Genomic DNA, 18,862 nt, shown 5'->3' on the forward strand with positions numbered 1-18,862 from the left:
TATATGGTACTTTCAATGATTGTGCCTTTTACTCAAACTTCGCTGATGTAATAATGATGTTAAATCATCTAGTGGTGTAATAATGTCTTTCTTATTATTGTTAATGTAAGAAAAGGATACATTTTTTTGTTTCGATTACTCGGGTTTTCTGACCCTATGTGCAGGGTTGGGAATCAAACCCAGGTGGGTAGCGTGAAAGGCATCGACTTACCCATCACGCTATACCCATTCCCCTAAAAGGATACATGTTCCATTATAGAATTTTTGACGGCAACTTCCGGTTCTTTTGGGACTGGAACCCAGTACAGGTATCTACAAAATGGTCAAGATTTAAGCACAGTTTCGTCTGTAATATGAATCGAAGTTTGTGAAAATCGGTGTAGCCAGCTCGGAGAAATCGAAGAGAGATCGATTATATTGAGACTAAGAACTATTTCCTCTACACCCGGGACCAGAAAACGGGGCAGATATAACCGTAGAGGATTCATTTGGTCATCAACTGACAGCAAAGATCATGATACTACTTGCTCGATGTAAAACTTATCTTCAATATATTTATATGGATACATGAAATCTATGTCGAGACACCAACCAGTCTAAAGGTGAAATAGTCTCTATTGCTCTGAGTTAACTCTCACGACTTTTGCCAAAAACTATCCGTAGACAAAGAAAATAATAGAAATTAAAAACTCAATATGGTCATTCAGTAGATTAGTCATAGGCCAACTGTGCTCAAAATCCTGTACTTGACTCCCCTTGATTTTTTTCTCTGCTATGTAATTGATAAATCATTTCCGACCAGTCATCGTAACAAACTGGCAGCAACATATCGTCATCCTTTGACCAGAACCGACGTCTGGCGACCTTAGGGCAATCAACCGTACAACAGCGAAACCAATCAGGACAGTTTGCCGTCAGCAAGAACATTTCTTTGCTCTGCTGGTACCTATGCGTACCAAGTAAACAAATGAATATGTAACCGGAAGCAATAACTACGAATCGTGCCAACGTGACCTGCTAGTTCGATACGTGTCAGACGACAATCACAATTTCTGCTGGTATCTGAACCCAGAATGAGTTCCATTAGCTTTTCCTCTGTGACGCCAGAATAAATGGTTCAGATTAAAATCTACAAGTTGCATCCTATGCAAATGTAGCCAACAAACGAGCAACCAAGTATATCCACTGATGGAAACATACGTCCCACCTCACAAAACTGCAAAGGCAATAAATTCCGTCTATTCTAGCACGTCTTCTTTAGTTTCCAACAGCGTGCAGTTGAGCAGACGCTGTTCGGATTTAACGCTCGGTGAACTGTGGCATCGTGAGCGTGTTAACTTTGGTGGCTTATTTGAGAGTAGAATGAGATTGTTGGTAACTATTGTAGAACATACAATCAAGGGACGAAATTACGTTCAATGTGTTTGCATATGGTTTGTGGTGTATTAAAGCGTCATTAGTTTGTTTGACGAATAACCTCAACAATCGTTGGCATCTCAAGGAGTGTAACTGGCGATGGACAACATAGATTGTATCATAGAACCGTTCAGAGCTTCTTACGAAGGAACTCTGAAAACTATTAAAAAAACCGGTAATATTTTGAAATGATCGTTAAACGAACTAATTTCGATTGTGTCGGTTCATAATTAGTGGCCGAAATCCTTCGAAATTGAGCTTACATATGTCGTTTTCGCTTAATGCCAAACCTAACCCAGTTTTCACACTAACTGCTGTCAAACCGTTTGTTTGAAGCTAGTTTCGAATCTAGCTTCAACGTTGTTGAACTGAAAATCGAGTCAGTTCCGAACCTGGATTTTGTATTAGGTTTGCTCAAATCCCCGTTGCTAAGTGCGAAATCAACACAGTCTCGTGAAAAGTGTTTGTTTGATAAAACTACCCTGGGTCAGTTTCAGTTTTCTCAAGCAAAAACGACAATAGATTTCTCAGATAAACATGAACGTCATTAGGTTTCTTTCAATCGGGATATAAGCAAACTCGTGCCGTTTTTTTCGAAACTCGTAAGTTGTTTGACAAAAACTGGTTGAAATTTTTATATCCACTACGTTTTCCCATATTGCCGGCAATCCATAGATACCTTATACCGTTTGGCCGAAATTTGCAAATCGATTCCTTTTTGATATCATCATAATTGGAGAAATACTGGTCAGGCCATGCTGCATCGACCGGCACAAATAGTAATCGGAAGGAGCAATGTCTGGGTTATACAACGGGTGGAGTAGGACTTCCCATTTGGGTGTTTCCAAGTATGTTTTTACTGGCTGTGCTTGTGGACGAGCGTTGCCATGCTGCAAAATTACTTTGTCGTGTTTATGTGTGTATTGTGACCGCTTTTCTTGCAATATCCGAGTCAAACGCATCAATTGTTATTGGTATACCTTCCCAGTAATCCTTTCACTCGGTTACAACAACTGGCACCATACCCCGTTGGTCTCACCATAAACAGAGCATAATTTCAAGGCAACGAATATCCTGAACGGTCGTCGATGATGATGCATGGTCGGGGTATCCATAAGTTGCCCGACGTTTCGAATTTCGGATTATCGTAATCAACCTAATTTTCATTATCAGTAACAACTAGATGCAATAATTATGCTTTTGAGTAGTGAAAAAAGTAAGTTCGACGTAGCAAAGCCTTGATATTGCATTCCTTTAGTGGAATTTGACTTAAGTGGAATCACTTGCATACCCTTCGGAATCACTCCATTGCATTTGAACATTGGAAAATGGCTGGCTGAGTTAGTCCGGCTAAGTTTGCAAGCTCTTCTTATGTTTTGGACGGGTCTTGATCGAGTAATTCCTCCAATCTTCCATATTCGAAGTTTGTGCTTTGTCTTCCAAAACGAAGACCATGCTCACAAGACACTTCCACCAAAGTATGATGACTTTTGGTGGCTGTTTAAATAATGAAGAAAAATACTTCACAAAATCTATTAATGGAAATACTGTACGAATTCCTTTAAACTGGTCATTCAACTTTTCTAGATTGCTAGACATCAAAGTTGATAGTCAGATAAACTAACTTTTGATATTCCGATCTCCGAGTGTTAAAAATTTCAAACCATCATATAAGTAAGGTTGGTTGAAGCAAAAAGTCTCACTCTTGAATCGGCAAATTTCATCTGTATGTTTAGCCTACCGATATGTGAACACTCACAGTTTCCGTAACCGGAGTTGGCACGACTCAGGAAATAGGTGCATGCTCGTATTTTTGCATAAATTTTCGGACTGGTTATGGATGAGGGCAGTTTCGTCAGTTGACTTTCAAGTTAGCTTGAAATATAAATAGAAATAATGTTTTAAATTTTCAGGTATCTGCTTACTCTCTAAAACTTTTTCAATCGGATTGATGTGAAATAGTTAAGCCCTTCAAAGGCGCTTCATTTCGCAATTAAGGTGTAGAAGTTGTTGATTATGAATGAGATACGGATTAATTTCCATTTGTACATTTTGATTTATAACCAACTCTACCTCTATTTCTACCTTGATTGCAAAAAATATTTGAAAGGTGTGTAAAAGTTTTAGGATGCGATCTCAATTTTCACGTTAATCATAGTAACGTGTCTATGGAAAAAAATTGTTTTGCGTCCTGATTCAAAAATTTCATCAACTTTCTCAATTACTTTGTCTCAACACTGAGACTCCTAATGGAAATTAAAGATAAATAAACTATTGGAACAAATTTTTGAAAGCATCAAACAACAATTATAAATTCAGATACTGTTCAAATTATGCGTGCCATTTTTCACCAATTATAATTTCTAATGAACAACTAACTTTTCTTTTGTTTCCAGCTAATATTTTTATTAATAGTGCTGCTTCCAGTGATGGTTCAGCCCAAACCAGCTACTACCTCACTTGACGAAACCGGTGGTAGACCATCGAGTGTGGCAGAAGACCGAGCAGATCTCACGAGGAACAGGCGTTCTGGACTGAGTTTAGTTTCCGGTCTCAAAAGTGTAAGTTTGTCGTTCTTTTTTCAATTTGGCAAGTTCTATGATAACCACTACTTACTTCTCTTGCGACGCACCACTCTTAACACAATTCATCGTTCGCACCTCCTTCCAGACACTACTATCAGGGATTGGACGAGCCTCGGCTTCACTAGCGGCCAGCAGCAGTGGGTCTGCTTCCTCTTCACTCGCTATGCACTCTTCGGGTGGGGCGTTGGGTGGGGCGTCGGGTGCTTCGTCGAGTGCAGGACACTCGTACGAAAAACCTCACGTAAGTTGCACTGACATTCCCTTTCCAGCTATCAGTAACAGCCTGTACGGTCGATAAATTCTAACAACGACTATAATTAATATTATGACCTGCCCAAAAACACCGAACATGTCATCATCACATTTGATAAATGAATTTTAATGGAACTACACCAGGTACATTAGAAGATTTTCGACGAATCAATTAAAACAACGAAAAGCACGTTACAGGCAATAATGAAGTATATTGGAATACTTACCGTTTGAATATTATTAATTGAATAATCAAATTTAAACTAATCCATAAAATCCCAGATATCACGAATTCAACATTTTTTATGATACTATTTGTAAGCAGAAAGGACATTAGAATTTCTGCATTTGAATGATATAAAAACATCCGCATAGATCAATCATAGAATTCACAGCTGTAAGAAATAATTGAAATGTTTCTCTGGTTGAGCGTTCTGGTAGAAAATTTGTAAAGCAAAACTCGCACAGATATCTTACTTTTGCTGGTAACATTGAAAAAAACCACATGCAATGAACGAAATAGCAAATTTTCTGAATAAGAGAGAAAAACCTCTAAAAATGAATATTGCATAATTGAAGCAAGTGCATTTTAGTTTAATGATTATTTTTACTAATTAAGTGAAATTTTTAAGTAATTGTTAAGAACGACAAAAAAATATTTCTTTGGTTAAATTTGGAAAATTATTTACAAAAACTGTTCAAAAATTCATCGAGTAGAAAATTAATTTTCGCTTACCATTCTGTCGAACAATAAATAATTATAAAAACGATTACACACAGAGAACCCGCAGATCACAAAATTTCATTATTGCAATTGTTGTTTCATGCCCTGATTGTGTCAACTAAAGACTGTCCCAGAAAGTATGGACGCACTTTGATTTCGCTGTAAATAATTCACAAGTGTTAGATATTCAAATTTTATTCGATATACTGATAATATTAGACTACAACAACAGAATATTATTCTCAACATTTGCTACTTAGCCATTGTAGACTAGCTGGCGCACCTTCTTGCGAACGTTCCTCATTAAATTCCGTACAGACTTCTTGGCGACAAGTTTTGACACTTTTTCCCAATCTTTTTCAAACTGTTGAATGGTTTCGGCTGCCGAGACATGTTTCCTAAGATGCGTTAATGCCAAAATTCCTCAATTGATCGTAGATCGTAGGCAATTTGGTGGATTCCTGTCTTTTGGACGAAAGTGACATATTTGGTAGTATGTCATTCTACCGTTGATTTCGAGTAGTCGCTAGAAGCAAGATCTTGCCAGAAGACAACAGGATCCTTGTGGCTTCGAATCATGGGTAGAAGTCGTTTTTGTTAACATTCCTTGTTGTATATTTCGCTGTGCATTGAAACAGTGGTGATGAAGGGTTTCGAAATCTTACCGCAGTTACAAATTACTTGCCAGACCATAGCTTTCTTACAAATTTTTTCGACTTCAATCGATGTCTCGGACTGGTTTAACACTTGCCCTTCTCGCACCGTATAATATTGTGGTCCCGGCAAGGATTTGATCGAGTTTCGCGTAGGTTTCGTCATCCATGATTATGCAGATCAAATTTCTAGCAAGAATCGTATTGTACAGCTTTCGAACCCTCGGCCTGATCAATGCTTCTTGTTTCGGACTACGTTTTGGTTGTTTGTGCTTCTTATAGGCTCGAAGATTCAAACGTTCTTTAGCACGAAGAACATTTGACTTCGAAGTGCCCACTTTTTTGGCCACATCCCGAACTGAAACCTCCTTCTTTTGCTCGAACGCCTTTAGTATACGTTCATCCAACTGAGGGTTAGCAGGACCTTTTTTTCGACCCGTTTTCGGTTTATCCTCAAAGGTTTTATCCTCACCGAACTTCCTGATTGCATTTCGCACGGCTTTTTCACTTACTCCTTCCTTTTTTGCTATCTCTCTCAATGACAGTCCGCGTTCTGTGCACCATTTGTACACAATTTTTCGACGTTGTTCTGCTGAAAGTCCACGCATTTCGAAACAAACTAATGAAAACGAATAAACAACTGCACAAGTGGTTAGCGGTTTTTGGTTGCGTCCATACTTTCTGGCACAGTCTTTAAAATATTGCTGAAATCGATGTATTCCTATGCTGTCACTTGGCTGGGAACGAAGGCAGCAAAAGGCAAAATAAAAATCCTTTAAATTTCAGCAGAAACGTTTCATGTTGAAAATTTTCAATGCAATTGAACGTCTTTATGTCAGTTACGATGGGATCATTCCATGTAAATAAAAGTATGCAGATGAACATAAGTTTTCCATGTACTGGATAGATATTACTACAGTATAAATGTTTTGATTTCATCTACGAGTTATGCATTTTCGGACAGTTTTCATGAAAGCGCACCTCTAGCATTAGGCTTATCAGCTACATTCTTGAAAACGGAATTAGAAATGTTCTTCAGCGAGCCATCCTGCAAGTGGAGTAAAAATTTCTTAATGACCTGTGAACATTTTGCTGGTTAATTCCATCTTCGGAATTATAATTGTTGTATTTCTACATCATATGTGAGCTTAGCGTTAAAGCTATAAGCGGCTGCCCCCCGAAGGGACTAACAGCAAAAAAGATTAATTGCAATAGGCATCTTAAGTTCAAATGACTGAATAATTGGTTAAAACAACTGAGACATATTTTGCTTTCGTGCATACAGGTAACTTTTCTGGCATTGTGTCATTGCTCAGTTGCATGAGTGACACCTCATTGAAACGTTTAATTTTCCGCTTAGGGTGTATCCCGGGTAGAAGTGATTTGCAAACCAATAACAAATTCTGTTATTAAAACCAAACATCTCAATGGTAGAAATTAACATTATTTAGTTTGAAATAAGAGTTAAAATATCAAAAATCATAACATAACTTGCATGAGAAAATAGCTACAAAATATAAAATTCTGTCATTGTAATATGAAACCAAGAACAAAATATTTATAGAAGACGAATTTCTCAATTATTTTCTATTCTAGCATTCAGAATAGAGTAATATCATAAGTATTTCTCTTATCTGATTCTGATGCAGTTTATTCAATAGTATTTTATTTGAAGATAGAACTACTGGATCAATTTACTTAATGAAATTGGAATAGCTCATCAATAACGAAATAAGATATTATAACTAATTTTGATGTTAAACAGATATTGTATAATTTCTTGATTCCTTGGATGCAATATCATGAAAATATCAAGTATCGCTGTGATAACACAGAAACATCAAGCCAAAATATGATGGTAAAAGTTGTTATTATTTTGATCTTTGTTTGCTATTTACACCTACCCGGGATGTCATTGCTCAACTGTAACGTTCCATTTCTCGTTTGTGATAAAAAAAAATAAAAAATGACAGTTTAGTTAAAACTACAATCGTTTAGTTGTACAAAATCAATCAAATTCAAAAAAAGAGCTAACATTTTTGTTGTTTTTCTATCGCTGGCTTTTCCGTGCAAGCAATATAAATTATTTTTTGAGCTTCGAAATTGTAACAGTATGATTTACCAGAGTTTGCACCCACTCGAGAAAAGTAAGGTTACATGTCGGTCGCTGAGCGCTGTGTCACCTCTCTATTTGAGAGCGGAAAAACTTCATGTTAGTTTAATTCTCTCAAATTGTTTGACATGGAAAACATTTGAAAAAAATTGAAACTTTAAAAATGCATAGAAGAGCCTACGGTTTATCTACCAGAAGAGTAAAATTCTTTCGATTGAAACAATTTTGCAACCTATGTAGTAAAATTTATTTCTCATGAAAAACACAACAATAATTTTATTAACTTGTACTTTTTCGTTGACTATCCAAATTTTCTTAAATAGATAGGATGTTTGAATGTGTGTTTAAAATTATTGCCTGATTCCATATGCAATAATTAAAGAATTATAAAAAGATTATGCTAGAAATTCAAAGAATTTCAGATTGATTTCTGAAATCTTTTCACCGATCACATTTCTGTAATCAATTTACACACAGATTATACTTCAACCATAGCAATAGCGAGGAATCGTACAAATAAATCCCAACATGGAAATGAATAACCTATGGCACACATCTTACAGAGAAGTGTAACAATCTAACCATAGATCTAAAATTTCAAACATCATGTAGTTTTCCGCTCGCTTCTCCTTCGGAACAGACAATCCTTTTCCGTGTTTGCAGCATAAAAAACGAATGAAAGGGATTCTATGTAGAAGAAACTTTATCATTGGGTGTTCACCCGAAACACGAAAAGAGTCAGTTGAAAAAGTTTTCAATGCTAACGAAGCAGAATACGAACAATCTCCGAGAAATAGTGGCAAAATCAATCTATTTCCCCGGTAAAAAAAAAACTCAAATAGGAAGCAACATTTTTAAACGAAGGAAGACTGCAGAACACATCAACTTTAACATCGCTCCAGAGAACTATTTTCCGTACGTTCATGTTAATTTATTAATATAATGTAGTATACGAGGTCTGTTCAAAAAGTTCCCGGAATTTTTTAATTGCGCGCGTCTGGAGAGTCCGGTGGTCAAAATTTTTGTTTATTGTGTTGGTACATATGTCCCTAATGTATGGTGAAATTTTCAGCTGTATTCATTGTTTACATTCTGTCTTGTAGCGGCTGGTGTAGACGTGTTTTTTTGAGCTCGGCGATTTTTGTCTTGGTGACGTTGGGTGCTTCCACGTGGACGATTGTGCTTTTGTTTCGACATCATAACCGTACACCCATGTTTCATCACCAGTTATGACCCTTTCAAGTAAATTTGGATCGTCGTTGACGTCGTTTAACAGCTCCTGAGCGATGATAATGCGTTTGTTTTTTTGATCAAAATTCAGCAGTTTTGGAACGAATTTTGCTGCCACTCGTTTCATGCCCAAAACATTTGAAAAAATATGATGGCATGAGCCAACTGATATGCCAACTTCATCAGAAACTCCTCTAATAGTGATTCGGCGATCATCCATAATCATTTTTTTCACTTTTCCCACATTTTAATCGATTATTGACGTGCTGGGTCGACCGGAGCGTTCGTCGTCTTCAACGTCTTCGCGGCCATCTTGGAAACGCTTATACCACTCGTAAACACTTGTTTTTTTCATAGCAGACTCATCGTAGGCTCTCTGTAACATTTCGCACATTTGGTTACACTTTATTTCATTTTTCACGCAAAATTTAATACAAATTCTTCAATTCTTCCATTGTTTAAACTAACAAAAATCGCCGAGCTCAAAAAAACACGTCTACACCAGCCTCTACAAGACAGAATGTAAACAATGAATACAGCTGAAAATTTCACCATACATTAGGGACATATGTACCAACACAATAAAAAAAAATTTGACCTCCGGACTCTCCAGACGCGCGCAATTAAAAAATTCCGGGTACTTTTTGAACAGACCTCGTACATGTCACGAAAATTGTTATTGCGCTTAGTGTTTGTATCGGTACAGTATTTACAACAATGTTTGTACTGTGCTACCGATTTAAACCTTCTCGAAAATTAAGTTCGTGTAACAGTAAAAGAAGGAATTAATATTGTGCAGCAGTAAGGATTTAAGTGAAGTAAATTGTATAAAAGGCGGGTAGGTAATGTCACAGATTGTGTGAATTTTGCAATTTTGCAGCCTTTATTGCTTCACTTTCAGAATTGTAACGGTGCATCTATACTAAAGTACAACTTGTTGACGAGAAACGTATTCTACCACACAATTAAATAACACGAAACAAACAGTTTTTTTCTGTACATTTTGGTAATAGAAGTACCTCGCATAATCCTTTGGGATTGTTTTATTGGTTCTAAAAAGAATCGATTCGCGGAATTTATCCAATGTGTACAACTGTTGAGAATTTTTTGCCATCATTTAATTGAATTTTGGAATTCCAGAACTAGATTCATGTACTAAATTTGAGATCTGGCGCAGGTTTAGAATTCAGTTGTAATTGTTGTTCAGGTTCGGAATCCAGAATCAAGAAATCAAGTCATAAATTCATTCTATTTTTTCAATTGGTTCTAGAATTATGGAAATGAACTCATTTTCAGAATTCATGTTCCGAGTTTAGTTATAGCATTCAGGCTCTGAATTCTAGAAATAAATTCTGAAACTGAATTTAGAAATTAATTATTATTATATCGTTTATTTATACCCGGTTTTAACATAGTTGCGGTCGTTCACCGGGGGATTTAGAAATTAAATTCTTAAACTGAGTTCAGGAATTAATTTTTGGTTAAGAAGTCAAAACGAAAACTCAGGCTTGCTCTTGAATTCTGAGGTTAAAATCCTAAATCAGAATTTTGGATTCGAGTCCCGAACATAAATTAAGGAACTGAAATAAGCCAAGAAATCAGTTCCAGTATCATAGTTTTTATTTCTGAACCTGTTAATCATCAGAACATCGGAACTGATACGTGTTTGGCTACCTATAAACCGTCGGCTCGGGTAAGGAAAGCAATCGTGATGAGTTTTCCTCGTTGTTTCCAAAAGTTTGAAAAATCTTTTGACGTCTTTATGGTTGTCAAAGCAAAGTCTTGGTATTACATTCCTTTTGTGGAATTTGGCCAATCTGTTTCAACATGTATTAATGTTTACTTATGGTCACATAAGCCGATTTTGAATATCCTATCCAATTTCCTGTTCCGGAAGTTCTGGGTTACGTGTGAAGTTTGTTGCACTGTGATTAAAAATTTAAAAAAAAATGGATTACAAAATTTGTGTTTTAAATATTTTAGATCCAATTTTATGACAGAAATGCTTGAAGAAAATTCTCCGATCAACAAGTCGCCACTCGATTACGTTCGAGACATCACAAAAGATATTGCATCTCGACTATTGTGCGTCTAAAAGTCGATACTGCAACAGAAAGTATTAAGCATCTAAATAAATTTTACACAAATCAGTTACATATGTAACTAAAATCCCTATAAGTAAATTTTCCAATCTGGTTGTTTCAAAGCTTTTCACGGGAATATGTTTGTAAGTAGATAATAAATCAAAGGCTAATACTCTGTGCCTTGTGGAAAATTTAAGATTATTGTTATTGTTAGTTTTGACAGCTTTGAATGGCATTCGTGAAATATAGGGGAATGTGTTCGGTTGCCGGCAGTGTTCGATTGCCGGCATCCCACCGCAAATTTTGACAGAAAGCAGATAGCGTCAATCCGACAAATGTCATGTATGTGTAATAGCAGCACGTTCTTTTTGTGCCGAATTGCGAAGCAAACAGTCACTTGTACTTTTTGCTGTGTCAAAATAACTTTTAATTACGTGAAAACTGATTTTTTTTAGAGTATCATGAATTGAAGAGCATCAATCGGAAAGGTGAGTAAATTGAATATTGTTGAATTGTTGAATATTGAAAATTGAATAAATTGAATGAGGTGAAATCGATCTATTTCGTGATTTAATAACGGATGCTATCAAAATTTTCGCAACCAAAGATTTTTGTTTGTCATTTTCAAAATGTCTACCATTTTTTTTCGACAAATCGTGAAAAATTGTCGGTGATATGCAGACTGTTGTCGAGACAAACATCTAGCCGCTCATACAGCATATGCTCCGGCTAAGAAGGACGTTGAAGACCGGCCAAATTAATACCAAAGGCGCCACCATCCAAATATTCGACCAAGAGAGCCAAGCCAAATTGATAACAATTATTTTTTCAATCAAATTAATCAACTTAGTTTCTTAATCAGTTGTTAGCCAAGGACTTTAGCTTTTCATTGATGTATAGATGTCCGCATAATGTGCACTAAGTTAGAAGTTATGAGCTAAAAAGAAAAGGGTGCCGGTAACCGAACACTCTCCCTTACAAATAATCTTGTTCCTCCTAGTTCAAGTACATCAACATACAGAAAAAATTATGCGTAGAAAAATGTTTCTGTTATAAATTTCCATGGTTACCGGTTTTCAGTGTTTTCACTACTTCTGAAAACAAATTGGATTTCATGGGGAAGTTGAAGCCGAAGATAAAATAAACGAAACATGAACAGCATCCTAAAATCACTTGAAATATATATATATTTTTTTATTTTTTTTTATTCAGGCCAATTTGCGTACAAGCTTTACGTGGCCGAATGAGCCATGTTTTTATTAGATAAAATAATTTTTTTACCGTTGGATCTCGTTTTCACCCTTTTTCTAGGGGGAGAGGAGCTTCCATTTTTATCTTGCGATGAGTGAGGGGCACTTTGTTCGTGGCTCGTCTCGTCCTCCATTGCCGCATCGATGGAATCGTTGTTGGTTTCCGTTTTTTCTTCGTTTTCCTTGTAATTCGCATTCTTGGGTTGGTTGTTAGTTGCTGTAGACGCGCCTTGTTGTGCATTAATTGCAGTTGCTGGTGGGTTTGATGGTACAACAGGAGTACTGCGCTCACTAGTTTCCGTTGTTGGGCGGTTGTCCTTATTTTTGTTTGAAGATGTCCTTTTTGCAGTTTCAGTGCAAGGTTTGCCGTAGTGTGCAGGTTGTTCACAAAACTGACATGTAACCAGTTGGTTTTCATACGTAATCAGCGTTTTACACGGATGTATCCCGTCTTGATCACAAATGATGTAAGATGGAATTGCTTTACGTACCACTCGCACGCCATTCCGGATACCCGGAAAAAAATTCCGCCATACTTCCCTTTCGATGGAAAGAACTTCACCGTACTGCGACATACTTTCCCGAACGAACTCATCCCTGGTCTGCGGGGGAAGGTCATACACGCGTACTTCTATGGCATTGTCCACCATGTACACAGGGATTTTATATTTAACATTATCATGATCAACACTGTGCACACCGTTATTAACCGAAGTAAATGCAATTGCATCTTTTTCACGTTTGAACATAATGTATACACACAGTTAGACGCCTTGTTGAATTGAATCTCACTTACATCAGTAACGTTTAGATGCATTCGTTTCTTAAGCAAAATTTCAATTTAGGTTGCTGCTGGTCTAACTTTGCAGCGCTTGAAATCAATACAAATTGAATTTGATCTTGTAGGCCAAGTTTCAGGCTTTGTTAAATCGTATTTGCTCATTTCGTACAATCTATTGTTCACTACACTGTATTGTCTTTGTTTCTATCGTCTCGACCGTAAGCAATTGTCGACTGTGTCTGATGACATGCGAGCACGAACTGTCTTGAAATATACGTAACTTGACTGAATAGTCGTTCAACTGTTACTTGTGTGAACGGCATAGACAGAACGACCATGGCAGATCGCTATAAACAAGGATTTCCGAACTTTCACTCCTTCCAGTATACGAAATAAAAAATTAAGAAGTCAAGTTTATATAACGAAATGTTGCGACAGAAGTCAAGTTTGTATCGAATTCGAGTTAAGCAGGAATTGGGCGAGATCTATTTGCAGTGCAAATAGATTATACAGGAATGGCATCAGAGCAGTTGGTGGATGCTTATACAGAACAAACTGTAATTATGTTAATTTTCTCTCTTTTTTCTAACTTCAACAAATTGAATATCAACGTGTCATTTGCACTATTCTCGGATGGAGCGAAAGACAAACTCTCGACGGTTTCCTCATTAAAAACCTCGTCAAATAATCGTCTACGTTACTGTTGTTGGATAAAACTTTTTCTTGAACTTTGATATCGTGCGAATAATTCAATTTTGCTAATCCATTGTTCAGAGCAATCAAGCATTCCTGAAGTAATACTAGTTACATTTGAAACATGGTAATTGATAGAAACATTTCTGTGCGTCTTTCTCATGGCTTCCGATTAATGAACCGGATCCATAAAATTTGAACCATTGATCAATATACCGGCAACATTTCAATGCCATGTAGGGATTGTGATATTAGATTCGTGTTTCTATTGATTTTGCATACAGCTCTTCCTGAAATATCCTGAAATCTTGAGGAAAGATGAACGTGGTTCCTTTGTAGTTGGTGAGTGAATAAATATATTGACTTAAGAGCAAAAATATTGCATTCCAGTGATAAAATGTTACCAAAAGATGCTTATTCTGTGGAAGATGATTTAAATTTTTTTTTTCGCGCAGATTGTCGAATATTCTGACCAAATATTTCGAATTCTTCTTCAAGAACCTTTGTTAATTTTTCATATCGTGAAAGGCTTATGCAAAATATCTTTTGATTCAGATGATACTGATGTAAGAAACAGTTATTTAGGGGATTCTACACCGCATGGATACTGGTTTGGTGCTAGATGCTTATAACTATTTCTGATTTTCACGTTTTGTATTGCGTTCATCAATGCACAACGCCACCTAACGTATCAACATAAACTGTTGAGCAGAATTAAAGTTAATACTACTAGCAAAACCTGTTTTGATCCGTCTAGTAGTGTTATGCCTTTCTCGTATAACGCATGTTTTCATTAATATAACTAAGAGATTCTTCAAAAAACCTTTCTTTGAATATTGGATAAGAGTCTTTTATTTGAGTCTAAGTTTGTGAAAACTGACTCAGCTGTTTCCAAAAAAATTTAGAGAGTTCCGTTTTTGCCTTTCTCATATATAAAGGCTATGCAATCACTGTGGAAACCGACTTTTGAACCAAGGCCCGAGAGCCGAGTGTCATATACCATTTAACTCAGTTCGTCGACTACGCAAAATGTCTGTGTGCATGTGTGTATGTAACAAAAATCTTGATTTTCTCTAAAATGACTGGACCGATTTTCACCAACTTAGATTCAAATGAAAGGTCTCTTGGGACCATAGGTTCTCATTGAGTTCTGCCAGGATCGAACTTCCGGTTCAGGGTAAAATGTGCAAAAAAATGAAAAAAGGTGCACTCGATTTTCTCAGAGACCGTTCAACCGATTTTTTCAACTTTGATTCAAATTAAAGGCTTTATAACCTAGGGATACATCTTTAAGATCTTTAAACCCCATATAACCGGGATGTCAGACTGACAAGTTTAAATTTCAATTTCAAGAGCGTATTTTTAAACATGACTCGTAAAAATCATTCTAATAGCTCTACAATTCCTGGAAACACCTGTTGACGCTGATAGCTTGAAGAACCCTGCAATCCTTTCCGAAGTATTCTTAGTGTCAGTATTATCCATAATACTAGCCATGCAATGATTCTGTACGCTAAGAATCAGCTGCGAAGTCTGTTGAAACAGAAAGGTCAAATTCCACGAAAGGAATGTAATGCAAAGACTTTGCTTTGCTCCTTTCTGAAGCTACGTTAGAAACTAATTAAAAGTGTTCATTTGAAATTTTCAAACGACAACGTATTTTCAATTTGTTATTTAGTTCATTTTTGTTCAGAGCTAGTAGTAGGATTGTGAATTGGTGTCTAATAATCGGTGTACTGGCACATTTGGTTCTCAGGATGTTGCTCTAGGAATCATTTTCGATTGATCATGTTGTGATCGGAGGTGTGGTCCCTATCGGGTTATTCTTATCAGCCGTTGTGTTTGTTTCCCTCCTGTCCGGTGGCGCCACAATTGATGCGCCTATTGTCGATCGTGTAGTGGTGTAGACGGCTAGACGATCTTCGCAAACGCAGATTTAAATGAAAAGTATTACGGTTTCATAAGTTGATGTAGAATTTTATCCTGATCCTGCTTCCGGTTCCGGAAATACGTTGCAACCTGTCGTATAGAGCGATAATGCAAAGTACATACAAATTTCTTCTAAATTTGGTCCATCTATACCGGTTCCCAGCTTCCGGCTCCGGATGTACCGAATATATTATTCGGAAACTCAACAACGGAACTTGCTTCATTTGCTCAGAAGCTCTAACTGAGTCGATACTCTCAAACTAGACTCAAATAAAAAGGTGAACGTCTATTAAAATAGACTGCTTTTCACCTTTGTTCGGATCTCACTTCCGGTTTTTGATCAACAGGGGGAGGTGTGTTTATAATTTTAAATCGTCATTCAGAGCGAAAATATTAAAAAGAACAATTAACTTGGGTCAAAACTGTTGAAAAATTGAAAAAGCTATGTTCTGAGAAATTTGGTGTGGAGAAATAAAATTCGATTTCCTTCAGCAACTACGTCAGAAACCACAAGGGCTTCGAATGAGGGAGTATATGTTAAAATTTTTGCTGAAAAGTCCTATTCTCAGTTATCCTTTCCAGGATTATTCTAATTAAGTTGTTATAAACGACCTTATTTTGGACGCCAGTTCGGTAGATGTGATGAATTCGGATGAGGTTCTCAGTGACACTGTCAAACTGAAAAGAGGTGCTCGGTATATTTTGTATTGAAACCTTCCTATCACGGATCACGACTGCGATCACAAGAGAGAATTTCAATTACTCCTGATTTTATAAATGAGCTTTTCTTAAATGTGAACACACACATTAAAACCTATTTTAATCCACCTAGTGGTGTAATGATAATACTCATTACATCATAAATATAATCGTGAAATTCGCAAAAACAACTGTTTATTGAATAGCAATAGGAAAATTTGTTCGGACCTAATCTCACAAACTCTACAAATCCTGTTTACCCTGTAGTTCCGGAACCAATGGTAGTATCCACAACAAATTAAGGAATTCCGTATGAAACTGCAAGACTTTTCTTATGAACATATAAGTTTGTGAAAATCGATTTGACCATCTCCAAGAAAAGTGAGTGAGATCCTTTTTGCGGTTTTTAATCACTATTTCAATTATTCCGAAACCGCATTCAGATAAACGGAATAGCCGAACTTGGTTCATTTGCTACCAACAAATATGACCTACAAATTGGAACAGTTTTGAACGTAGTTAAACTTATTCTTACTATCTCATGCTCTATTTCGATTAAACCAATGAAACGTGTACGAAATATAACAAAGCACGCCTGGTTTGTGTAGTGTTTTCTACTTCTTTCGGTGTTGTACATATCATCGCCCTGTAACTGCGGAATGATAAAATGTTCTACAAATTTTCAGGATATTATAAGACCTTTCATTTGAATCTTAGTTTGCGAAGATCGGTTGAGTTGTTCCACAGATAATTGTGTGTAAACTTTTTCTCAAATTTTCACATATTACCATATAACTCCGAAACCGGAAGTCACATTCAAATGAAATTCAATAGCAAGCTATGGGACCATAATACCTTCTATTTGAATCTTAGTTTGTGAAAATCGGTTCAGCCATCTCTGAAAAAAGCGAGTGCATATTTTTTTCATTTTTTTATACATATCATCCAATATCTCCGGAACCGGAAGTCGGATCGGAATGAAATTCAATAGCAGGCTATGGGACTATGAAACCTTTCATTTGAATCTTTGTGAAAATCGGTTCAGCCATCTCTGAGAAAAGTGAGTGCATATTTTTGTAACATACATACACACATACACACACACACACACACACACACACACACACACACACACACACACACACACACACACACACACACACACACACACACACACACACGGACGGACGGGGACACACACACACAGACATTTACTCAGTTCGTCGAGCTGAGTCGAATGATATATGACAGATTTTCACAGTGATTGCATAGCCTTTCTATATGAGAAAGGCAAAAAGAAGAATTCCTATGGGAATTCCTCTGAAAACTGGTAACTTGACTATATGAAACTGTTATCTCTTTCATGGGAAACTATGAAAAGAAAATTAGACGTTGTTCGTAAAATTTATTGAAGTTTCATGCACCAACTATTTAAAATATATAGTTTTTTAGGTACTCAAATCAATATTATAAAAATATTTCCAAGCAGTATAATATCATACATGTTCAAACCATGACCACTGTTTGTGCGGTTCCGCATTTCGAATTGCACTCTTACATGGTAAACATTAACATCTAAAATGCATATTCAACTAAATGCTCGCAAACCAATAATGCTCAATATGCAATAACTCAATATGTACCTTCAAAAATCCCATTTAATTTGCGCTCATCCTATTACGCGTTTGATGATCAAACGAAACATTATGAAATTCACATGGCATGTAAATCAATGGTGTGCCGGCCTAGTTCAATTGAATGATCATTACAACAGCGACAACCCCATGCTTGACTTCTTCTGTACCGTTCAAGAAATTTCAATATGTGTAGTATAGACGTAGCGTCTGTCGCACTCGTAAAAACTTGCCTCCCCCACTCTTTCCTGTTGATCGATATTGTTAATAATTTATAGCCACTTGTGTTTTAAGCAATTGACAATGAATCCATTATGATTATGAAAAAAGATTTCGCAGTGATGAAACAATTATTTTTGAATTCGAATTACAGCTCATTTGTTTCTAATAACGACTTAACTCGATTACTATTACATAGAGCTAAGATCCATTTGTGATGTGATGTGATGTGAAGTGAAGCCACCATCAGTTCAAGGACTTGCCACTGGATGCGGGTAGACTTACAGTAGCCCCGATATGACTCATCCATTCACCTTCTTACTATAGCTGTTACCGAAAAGCGAACAAAAAGGGTTGGGCGGATACGTAAGTAGAGTCACTTACTCGTATTCCGCGGGAATAAAAGATGCTCTTCCAACCATAATATCCAGTGCATGGATGAAGCATATCGCTATACATGCTTGAACCCGCCTGATGGTTTGTTTGAGAAGGGCGCGTCAGACTCATGTCAAACCTTCAGAAGGAAACAAGTTTCCTTCAAGTGACTTGGGCTGGCTATCCACAATCCCTCGTCCAGTCATCAATTCGTCCGATGCCCTG

General features: G+C 36.7%; 1 protein-coding gene across 3 annotated transcripts in view; it reads left to right on the top strand.

The window, feature by feature from the left end:
- Positions 1-18,862, top strand: part of LOC131425205 (serine-rich adhesin for platelets) — a 97,282-nt gene that overhangs the window by 55,587 nt on the left and 22,833 nt on the right. For all 3 annotated transcript variants that reach the window (XM_058586882.1, XM_058586883.1, XM_058586884.1), the window contains 2 exons: positions 3,813-3,977; positions 4,087-4,242. In XM_058586882.1, coding sequence (XP_058442865.1) covers positions 3,813-3,977; positions 4,087-4,242 — 321 coding nt within the window. The remainder of the gene's footprint in view (positions 1-3,812; positions 3,978-4,086; positions 4,243-18,862) is intronic.

The sequence above is a fragment of the Malaya genurostris genome, chromosome 1 (assembly GCF_030247185.1).
Source record: "Malaya genurostris strain Urasoe2022 chromosome 1, Malgen_1.1, whole genome shotgun sequence".
Taxonomy (NCBI): domain Eukaryota; kingdom Metazoa; phylum Arthropoda; class Insecta; order Diptera; family Culicidae; genus Malaya; species Malaya genurostris.